The following is an 11,148-nucleotide window of genomic DNA, read 5'->3' as shown; positions in this document are numbered from 1 at the left end:
AAATTTAGCACGCATGGAGTTGGGTGTATTGTAAACAAGTCTAACTATAAGTATGGAGGCATTGCAATTACTGAATCAATTTTATGGAATTTTTGGCCATTTTCAGACCAAAAAAGTATATTTTTGTGCCCTGCTATTGAAACCAAATGACCTGAACTTTGGTATGGGGATGCCTGTCAGCTAGCTGAGTAACTGATTTACAGTGGAACCCTTACATATAACACACAGAACTGCATTCACATAATATATAATGCTCAAAATGAGGTGAGGGTTTCATTGCAGGAAGTCTGAAGAACGGAAAAGTTTTGTAAACAAAGATTTCATAGCATTGCCTTTCATATTGTTTTTTTCACAAATGATAACCGTAACGCTCACCCTGACATGGACTGCAGTCCGGCTGATCACATTCGGGACCTCTCCTTCCTACCACGCAGATCGGGGGTCTGCCACATTCCTCCGACTCAGGACAGGCACACTTGCAGCCCTCCCAGGCCGGCAGCCGGCCGTCGTCACAGACCGGACACCTGTTTCGGGCGGTACGACTTTATGAATAACCCTACATTTTCTTAATTTGGTTTGCGTTTCTTTGTTTTATTACTACTTCTAGTTTAGCTTCACATTTAATGAAAATACATGTATAATTGACTAAGTTGTGATGATTTCTTTATTGTACTGTATTCACTCTATATTGTTTCATTTACTTATTGCATATCTTAATTCTCTTGTTCAATTGATTTATCTAATTTGTTATATAATAATGTATATAATGGAGGCTTTCACATAAGAACATCGGCCTTCCTTGCACTGCACTGTCATATTCTCACTAGTAAATTCATTGTTATGTATCTATTTTTTTTAAGCGCGAAATAACAATAAATAAACAATAAATAAATAAATACGTGTAACGGTTACTAACAGTGCAACTACTGGATTCGTTTCGTCTTTATTCCAGGAGCAGTGCTAACCCAGAGTTTTATTTTGATTTCCAAAGGAATAGCATAGTTAGACAGAGGCTATTAACTATCAATAAGAACTCTTTTTGCTATTAACAGGATGTTCCTCAATCCTGTCAATAAGAACTATTTGCATTATCGACAGGATGTCCCTGTCAATAAGAAGTTTTTAGCACTCTTGACAGGACTTTTTGGGCACTATCCTGCCAATAGCAAAAATAGTTCTTATTTAGGATTTTTCAACACTATCGACTGGATTATTCTGAACTGACCAGTAAGAACTTGTTCGCTCTATGTTCCTGTCAATAGCCACGCCCTTACATTTGTTTTGACGCTGGGCACGTCCAATAATAAATAGATGTTGCAGCAATCCATACTAGGTCAATGTACATTTTCCCGGCGACCATATCAAATACTGTAAACTTAGGCATTTGTGTTGACTACTACTCACACGTCATTTGGGCAGATGCAGCCGTCTGGTCCCAGCATTGAGTCCTGACAGTTGTTACAGGTGCATCTGCACGGACAGCTGCCGTCAGGTGCGATGATATCTGTACTGCCGTCCGGACAGTCGCACTCACACTGAAGTATAACAAAAGCTTAAGTATTCAAGAGTGATTTTATTTATAATGTTACATAGGTCACCGGAAATATATTACATGTACTGCGAAAACACAGAAAAGCAGACGGACCAAAAACAATACCTCCCCGTGAATTAGTAGTATCTTTCATTGACCCCATGACCTGGTATGTCTGTCAGCTGTCACTACAAGGTTGATAGATTGATAATTCTGGCAACTCTGAACTTCACTTCCTGTCACTCTGGCAAAATTGACCTTACCTCCATGCGGTGAACGTGACTAGCATCATGCTCCAAGCAGAGGTTTCAATCGGGGGGCTAGCAGTGGCCGCAATTTGTAACGCTGCCCTCCCTCTCTCCACCCTCCCCCTCCACTACTAGCCCCCCCCCGATGGAAACCTCTGTTTGGAGAATAGACTAGTATATGGAAAATGTATAATGCAGATACACAGACAAACAGACACACCGAAAACGATTCCTCCCTCATCATCATATCTCCATAAAAAGCCCCATAATAGGTGAATTCTTACTAGCCTAGTCCTAGTCTCTAGGGGTCGGCTTAGGGGTGTTTTACCGGGCCCAGTCTGCTTTATTGAGCCGTTTCTGTCAGCCTTTCTAATTTAGGTGCCATAGAGAGTTCCGCCGCTATCCAAGGCTGTAAACACACCTCGAGCGGACTAAGCTGTCTGGGCGGGCGGGGCTCACTCCCAGCGCCATAGAGATATCGGGGAGCCCCCGATGGTATGGTCTCCAGGCTAGCTATAGATTCTTACCGGACATGAGCCATCTTCATTCATCTCCCGTTCGGACAGATCGTTGCACATGCAGGGACATCCCATCTCTCCGTCTTCCATGTACATCTTGGGTAATCCTCCCGGACAGGTGTTACACAAGCAACTCCCATCTCGCATCTACATGGAACAAAATCATCACCTTTCTTACACAGACAAAGAGACAACAGGGGAAAGTGATGAGATCTAAATATTAGACCAATACGCCATATATGTATACAGCTTCTACACCAAGTCCTTTAAGCAATATTTCGTTTTGTACTGTTTTTGTGTATATGTGTCCCTGTAGCTCAACTCATAGCAGCCTCACGGTTGGGTTCCTGGTTTCAATAAGTTGGTAACTGCGTCACCCCAGTTTAAATCCTGAGACAGGACATGTCGGTTGGGGCTGCACCCGTCTTTCGGAAGGGACATAAAGTAGGGGTCCATGTTCTAAGAGGTGCCTCCAACACGTTAAAGGAGAATGGCTAGCAACCCCTCCCCGTAAAGATATAACGTTACCCTACAAATGCAACGGCACTGCAAGGTGAACAACTACAACTGCTGTATTTGTGAGCAGACATTACCGGAGTGCCCTTCCTGGTGTTAAGTGGCGGGTCGCAGTAGCAGTCGCACATACACTCTCCCGTGTACGGGTTCACAGACCCAGGAGCGCCGGTACCGGGACAGGTACAGCACATCTCGAGCTGGCCGTCACAGCCGCTGGAAAAAACGGAAATGTTATTATATTTTTCATTCCAAATTCCAATCAAGCAATGATTTTAACACTTTCTTTCGAGATTCTACAAATGAAAACGCGGTCCGTATTCAGGCACATCAATTTTCTAGCAACACGTAAAATTGGTTCCTTTCTTGACCATTTATCCTTGCAGTATTCTCTAAATGTAAAATCCAGTATACAAACGACCTTAAACAAACAAAATAGTCGCGCCCGGAAGGCTTCGTCTCTAAATCAGAAACAATGTAACTTTATTGGAAATCGCAATGTTATTGAATCAAAAACCAACGCACAATGATTAAAAATAACCAAAAAGTGATTTGCCGTGATTTTTCTAACTTTCAAAAAATTCGCAATTTCAGGCGACAAATTGGCGCCGGTTTGCGAATGTCTCTCGCAATATGGCGCAGCAATTACCAACTTACCTGGTGATATTGACCATAGTGGTGTTCATGTAGTCTGGGGCTTGGAAGGATCGGAAAGTGTCATTGAAGCGTTTAGAGGAGATGTTGAGGGCTCCTCCAGCCTTCACCACGCCCCCGCTGAGCTCCACGTACTGCGGCATGTCGGACGTGCTGCAGCGCTCCGAACACGTGCTAGCCTTCAGACTGGCCACGAGAGGGGTGTTCACCGAGGCTTGCATCAGGGGCTCTCCCGTCCAGAACGTGTCCGCTCCGGCGGCACCTGAAATGTAGTAACCCTATATCTCCGTCAATAGATCAAACGTAACCGTCACTTACGTTCAGCTCGGTCCCTCTCGCACTAAGGAAGGAAGGAAGGAGGGAGGGAGGGAGGGAGGGAGGGAGGGAGGGAGGGAGGGAGGGAGGGAGGGAGGGAGGGAGGGAGGGAGGGAGGGAGGGAGGGAGGGAGGGAGGGAGGGAGGGAGGGAGGGAGGGAGGGAGGGAGGGAGGGAGGGAGGAAGGAAGAAAGGAACTGCCACTGTCCCGTACCGTCACCAACTTAGGCATAGCCTCATTACTCTAATTAGGGTACCTACTGGCTGAGCTTCCATGTGAATAGTCAAGGTGAATACTACAGTACAACATCACATTTTCTAGCACCAAGGACATTGCTAGCACGTAGCACGCATACGCATTGCATAGCAGCACTTCTTAGGGCCCGGTGACATTTGTCGTGCGATCATCGTACAATCGCAAACTGAGGACATTCCTGATGTAGTCGTGCATCTCTCTTGCAAAATTCTGCTGTTTTGTTAAAGAAAAGGCTGTCTTAGATCCTGGTCCGTTGGTTCTGTCTCAGCCTGCTTGAAAATTGTATGGCATCAAAATCGTGCGAAGGCATACGACGAATGTGACCGCGCCGTTACACTCCATTACACAATCTCGCTGCAACCAAAAATTTGTCAGATAGCTCAACAAATTTAGAAAACGAGTTGTTTTACGCTTTGTGTGTTTTGTTATATTTTCAGTCATACTTTTACATTTTGCATGATATTCCAGATATGGAATCAAGTGTTACAGATATCCAATTTAGGTCGCAACGAGATCGCAGCCCGATCGCCGTCTATTGAAATGGGGGCCTAAAGGCCTGTGCGTATATTCAAGTGCGTATGAGGTGCGCATGAAATTTTTTTGGGTTTATGTAAAGTTTGCAGGGAAGAAGTTGTTTTCTACTTTCCCCCACCATTGTGCAGCCTAGTTATCGAACCAAAGAAATTACTTCTTCGGCTGCAAGCTTTACCTAAACCAAAACTTGTTAATACGCAACTCATGCGGACTTGCATATACGCACAAGTGTCACAGGTGCTTTAGCAACACAGTAAACAATAGGTCACCTAGAGCAGCCTTCATCCAGTCCGGGATGTCCTTGTGAACGCCTGGTGGTAGAGTAGGTTCGGAGAAGGACGGCCATTCTACCGAGAAGGTAGGAGACACGCTGATCGTGACGGTTCCGTTGTTCCCGGGAGGCATACTGACGTCATAGTTGTGATGAATGTCAAACGGCTTCTGTGGTTAAACAAAGAGGTCCAAATGTTTTCATGTCAAATCAAGCTGGGGTTGTGTTACATTCTCGGTGAAAATGCAGGGTGAGCAACCGCTTATCTATTAATTATCATCTCAAGACAGCTGGGTTGCCACTTCAACTTATCTATAAATGTTGATTTCCACTAGATACAAGAAGGCGATATTCACAATAAGTAATTCTGTAATACAAATGTACTTATTCTTCAACTTCAACTTCGATTACCCCCAAATAACCCCGCGAGGCTATAAGGCGGGCAAGCCTCCAGCCTGGCGCGGAATGACTCAACGGTGGGAGCCGTAGCAACCGCGCCAGGCAGGGCGTTCCACTCGGGGATGGTGCGGGGGAAGAATGAATATTTGTAATTACGTAAGAGTCTGTCCGGGCGTTAAGTGGTTGAAATTTGAGCGTGTGGCTCCCCCGGGTGCGCCCCTGAGCTGGTTTCAGTAGACTATTTGTGATGATATTGATGTAGTTATTGACTAGCTTATAGAAAAAAGTGAGGCGGGCGTTCCTCCTCCTTTCATTCTAAAAGTTCCAGTCCTTCAAACGTTCATAGTTTCGAAGACGTACCGACAAAATGGCACATACGGTAGAGTTATCAGTCATACGGATGACAATATCAACTGCAATAAAATAAAATAACTAAAATTCATTGATTCTGATGTTTGGCACAATTTCAGTGAAGACATACGGCGAGCAACCGCTAGATCCAAGAAAATGATATTCGCATTAACCACTTCTGAAATAAAGAAGATATTGATACTGAAAATTTCAAAAGTTGATAGTTTTGAAGAAGTACAGTCAAATGCCATACCATATACGGTAAAATTACCATAATCTCCAAGCAGATGTAGAAAGCCACTGCTTCGCGGGACCGGCAGCTCGAGAAACGTTTCGATTCTGCTTTTCTACATCTACTTGGACTTATCAGTCAAAATTCATTGATTACGATGTTTCTACAGCTGATGAACTAGACTTTAAGAGCTACACTGACCCCAGGTTCTGAGAAGTCCATGCCCTTTGAACTTCGTCGCCACCGCGCTCCCAGCTTTACTTCGGAGTTTGCAGTCGTGCCGACCGTGAGGACACCAGCGCCCTGAGGAATGAACACTACTGTGATTATCAGGTGGTAGGGCCTAGGAAAATTATTGTTGTGTTTCCGATTACGACCCTGAAAAAAATATGGTAGGTAGGTAGAGATCTTCTTTTTTTAAATTTTCAGATTTCGACGGAAGTGATCCAACAAATAATGTATTACAATGTAAAAATTAAATGCATCAGGACACTGGTATGTCATATTTCAATCATACCGATATATATTGCACAAGCACAATTTTCTATTGCAAAAGAAATGAGGAGAACATGTTGTGATAAAACGATTCTTCAACGTTTTTATCACCCCAAAAAGACGAAGGTCGGCAGGGATTCGACAGGGTAGGTCGGGTGACCGGAAACACGACATTTGCTTTCCTATCCCTTTATATAGACAACAGTTTGGTAGTCACAACGAAGAGCACAGACTTGCGCATGCAGCGATAGCGGAAAAAGCGATAGTGGCCAAACATAACAGTGGTCTCAGTACTAGTATCTCTTATCTCCAAGCAGATTATACGGAGGCAAGACAGCACAAGTGTGTACCATGTTCACAAAACACGTGTAGGTAGAGCGACACGATCACCTACGTGTGTAAATCGAGGAAGTTTGACAGATGTCCTTAAGTGCACAATGCCACCCAACGTGGTAAGATATTTGACACCAAACATGGCGGCCCGCCTCTGTGACCTCTGACCCGTGACGTCAATGCAAGTGGTCAATTGGATACTGTCTTGCCACCGGTAAATCTGGTTGAAGATTAGTCTATCTCAGTAGAATGACAACATTACAGACATCTTACCTCCATCTCAGCATGGAAGAGAACTTCGGCGTGCAACAACAGTTTCCCAGGGACGCACACACTGGCGGACGGCGGTCCAACAATGATACAGAACTCTAAGGCACTCTTGGCTTGTCTGATGGCGAGTTGCTGAGATCCTGTCGAACTTTTCCTGTAAAATAGACAATAGCATTAAGTCATAAGCCAATCACAAAGTGATTATAACACGAGTGAATAGCATAAAGTCATACGCCAATCACTAAGTGCTTATAACGCGAGACAATAGCATTAAATCATAAGCCAATCATTATCTACGACGGATAACAAAACAATGTCATACACAACGTTGCTTTGGACGTCAAATGGAAACCACAATCGCGTAAGATGGCCGGTGACCACATTTAGAAAACGTCTGCGCCTTTCCACCAATACTTCAATTGAATGTTTACTGATGCAAAGCTATTCCTGTCTTTGAATTTCATGTCAACAAGCCTTTTGGGCACTATTGACAGGACGCCGTAACTTTTATACAACGATGAATCTGGACAGGTTGGCCAGCAAACGAATGCACATTCCCTCAGATAGGGCGTTAAATAGAGGTCCCGTATTTCAGGAGAGTCACACCTCGAGCACGTAAAATAAACCACACTTATCGTGGGAAGAAAAAAAGTAGGGGTCTTTCCCGGTGTGAGCGGATCAAATAACTCTGTCCACATATGCAGGTGTACAAACCTGGTGTGTTACGCCATGAGGCAGTCTACCGGGTATGCAATACAACCAACCAACCAACCAAACAAACAAACAAACAAAATGCCATCATTACTTTGCCTTGAAGCTGTACGTGGCGTTGGCCAGTAGTTGCATGGGTCCGTCTAGCTCAGCACCAATGGCCGTCAGGTAAGGTGGCACGGAGGTCACGGCAAGGGTCAAGTCTAACTTCGGGGTGAACTTGACGCTGGCTGAGATGTCAACGGTGTCTTCCTCGTCTTCAGACTACGAAGTATAAAGCATATAGAATAGTTACATATAGTCCATGTTTGTTTTTTCTTTCTTATTTTCGACAACCTAGCTTGAACATTTTCGACGAACCCGCTTAAACGCGAAACTGACGATACAATGGTCATACGACCTACAACTTTTCATTGATTTTTCCGTCTTCAAACTACCAGTACTTCAAAGTAAGTTACAAACATTGACAAATATCATAACGCAATAACATTTGTGAAATTTCATGGTTCAGAGGTACTTTAAAAAAATACTTTTACAAAAGATGCCAAGTCCGGAATTATCTTTTCATTATCATGTCCTGTTTTAAGTTCACTGTCATGATTTGGAAAATGAGATCAAACCACAATTGTTCTTGATTGACATGAATCGTTAGAAATGGTCCAAATTCCAGTGCGCTAAATTTCATTATTGAGAGAAACAACAAATATTCAATTAATCGTAAGGGGTACGAATATTTCTGAGGTGTGGATAATTTTGTTGTTAGCTCTGTCGACTTACTGTAGATCTCAGCCGTCTGTTCCAGTCGAAGTCTGCTACGGCAGTACTCTCGCCAAGCGCCCTCTTCTTTCTTTTGCCTTCTGACAGCATGAGCTTCTCCTTTTCCACGTAGTCAGAAGATGACGTAAGGGCAACGGATTCCAGGAACAGGAAGCCTTGCTCGAAGTTCACTGTTATGATCTGCAAAGCAAACAAGAAATCGAAGATCTCAAACCTCCGTGAAATAACTTAAAGGAAGCAATATTAGGGCCCAAATATCAGATTTTGAAAGTCAATTTATTTAGTAATTTCCATACTTGATTAGTTCAAACAAAACTATCACAATACATAACGACGTCCATGATGCAAAAATACGACGTCGTTGTGATGTGGAACTCACTGAAAATCCCCGCTGGAGTTTTGTAGGCTCGCAAAACAAAGGGGATCATCGTGCGGCACGTTTTTGCGCGGTTTCAAAATGATCAAAGTATGAAGTTATTGCGCAAATGTGCCAAGCTGTGTTAGTAAATGTCACTACCATTAAGATTTCAGCATTTTTTTTTAATCTAAATTCTTTGGGTCATAATATTGCTTTGGTTGATTTTAACTTTCTTGTTTTATTCAATGTTGCGAATTTTTCACTGGTTCTGTTTATTGTATATCCCCACTGGCTCTCATAAGGAAACAGATTTGCATATATAGCAGGGCATTGAAGACCCTATTTGGGGACCATTCCGGGACCTTTGACCTAACTTCCTGTCAGTGTCCCCAACGTGCCAAGCATGTAGAAACGAGCATATCGCATGCCATGGTCATTTTGACCTCAAAGTCAACCTCCACTTCCCATCCGTCTGCGGCTACACCATTGTCCATTCATTTCCTGTCACTCTACTGTATTCAAATTACTACACCACCAAAAATATTTTTGTTTTTCTTATTTTTCTTGTTTTCTTATGTTGAGAAATAGCTTCTTATACAAAGAAAAACTCAATTCAAGAAACCTTCTGCGAAGTCTTGTCTATGTCAATTCTTACAAAAAAGAATTGTATTCCTTTTTTTCTGAAGTTAAGAAAATATTTCTAGCATGATGTTTTCCAATAAGAATTTTCTAGAAAAATAAGAAAATTGTCTTTTGCGGTCTTACTATAAGATTCGTTTTTGTTTGGTTGGATAGGGTATTCTTAAAGGTTCTTTCCTTAAGATATTTTTTCTTGAAAATTTGATTCCACTGGAAAATTTTCTTGAACTTTCTTGGTAAATTCTTAGATACAATTCTTGTTCGTGCTCAAATCAGGGATTCTTGTTTGTGATTAAAACAGGGATTCTTGTTCGTGCTTAAAACAGGGATTCTTGTAGACAGAAAAATATTCTTGCTGACAGAAAAAAATCTTTGTAGAAGGAAAAAAAACAAGAAACATAAAAAAAGCGATTTTTGGTACTGTACGGACACACCGAAAACAAAACCTCCGTACACGGAAGTAAAAACAGGGTCTGTACTACCGTAGTGAAGATAACCTACAGGCAAATGCAGGTGAAAGTAGAAGAAAGAGGGGCAGCTCACCTGTGATAGGACAGCGCCAGTGGTCCTACCAATGATAACGTTCCCTGGGCGGATGTTCAAGTCTTCAGCTGAAGTCGTATCCAGAACCAACAGTCCAGGACGACTGTCTCCTCCCGTACATGCTAAGGTGGCCTCCACAATTTCACTTTTGTGCTTCTTTCTGATCTTTGATTCAAGTCTGAAAAGCGATATTGATTATCATTGAGGTTGAGCAGAAAACGTAATAAAATGTTGGTATAATCTTTGAAATCTTTGCAGTGTGATATACGTTTTGTTGAAGAACAAATCGTAAATATTAAAATGTAATGAAATTTAAAATCCAAGGAAATTCAATCTGAGTAGGTAAACTACGTCATGAATAATTAAACTGTTCTCCAACGAAACGGGGGGGGGGGCGATGTCGACCATTGCTGACGTCACACATGGGGGGGGGCGATGTCGACTTCCAGCAACCTTTGTCCCATTGCTGACGTCACACAGGGGGGGCGATGTCGACTTACAAAAACCTTTGACCCATTGCTGACGTCACACATGAATAAAACCTACGTGTCCAGAGCGATTGGGTCAGAAAGCTAAGGAGAACCAGTCGAAAATCCCGGTGAGTAAATTTCTTTCAGTTGAAGAACCGTTTTATTTTTCATAATAAATCTATAATAAATCATCTATAATATCTATATAATAAAGTTACGAGAAGAAAATAGACACTTACTCGTCCAGCCACTGGACGTTCCCAGGCTCACACTGCTTGTATTCGGTATGGACGAACACGCCCATCTCCTCTTCTGTGAAGTCCTTCACCACTTCGATAAAACCCTGGCTCTCCGAGTCTGCTATAAGGTCGCCCTCGTTCACTGCAGGTTCGGGCTCGGGGTTGGCAGGCATGATCATGTAATAGGACGTGACGAGGTTTCCGGTGTTCAGGTCGATGAACTCGCGCCCAAGACACTTGTATACAGGTCGATCTGTAATACGTTAACAAACGATTATCCTGTCCGAACTGCCATCTCACTTGTCAACTAGGAATACATATTTGCCAGTAAATGTGGACAGGTTCGCGTTTTAGTGTAATTTATGTCTAGGGAAATTGCAAGTAGGTGACACTATATACGTCAGGAAGCTATGCTTTTATTGGGATTCTGCAACTCGATATATGGTACTGTAGCCTGGAACTGTCTGGCCTATGTAGGACGGAAACAAGGTG

At 43.0% G+C, this 11,148-nt stretch overlaps 1 protein-coding gene across 1 annotated transcript in view; it reads right to left on the bottom strand.

Moving 5' to 3' along the window:
- Window positions 1-349: 349 nt before the first annotated feature.
- Window positions 350-11,148, bottom strand: part of LOC136434132 (protein bark beetle-like) — a 45,158-nt gene continuing 34,359 nt past the window's right edge. Inside the window, exons 18-29 of the mRNA XM_066426896.1 lie at window positions 10,657-10,909; window positions 9,948-10,125; window positions 8,408-8,587; window positions 7,725-7,894; window positions 6,923-7,073; window positions 6,023-6,124; window positions 4,838-5,009; window positions 3,468-3,726; window positions 2,891-3,026; window positions 2,307-2,444; window positions 1,405-1,535; window positions 350-524 (exon numbers count right to left, since the gene is read on the bottom strand). Of these exons, the coding sequence (XP_066282993.1) occupies window positions 350-524; window positions 1,405-1,535; window positions 2,307-2,444; window positions 2,891-3,026; window positions 3,468-3,726; window positions 4,838-5,009; window positions 6,023-6,124; window positions 6,923-7,073; window positions 7,725-7,894; window positions 8,408-8,587; window positions 9,948-10,125; window positions 10,657-10,909 (2,045 nt within the window). The remainder of the gene's footprint in view (window positions 525-1,404; window positions 1,536-2,306; window positions 2,445-2,890; window positions 3,027-3,467; window positions 3,727-4,837; window positions 5,010-6,022; window positions 6,125-6,922; window positions 7,074-7,724; window positions 7,895-8,407; window positions 8,588-9,947; window positions 10,126-10,656; window positions 10,910-11,148) is intronic.

This window comes from Branchiostoma lanceolatum, chromosome 4, assembly GCF_035083965.1.
Source record: "Branchiostoma lanceolatum isolate klBraLanc5 chromosome 4, klBraLanc5.hap2, whole genome shotgun sequence".
Classification (NCBI taxonomy): Eukaryota; Metazoa; Chordata; class Leptocardii; order Amphioxiformes; family Branchiostomatidae; genus Branchiostoma; species Branchiostoma lanceolatum.
This window is presented reverse-complemented; position numbering and strand designations above follow the sequence as displayed.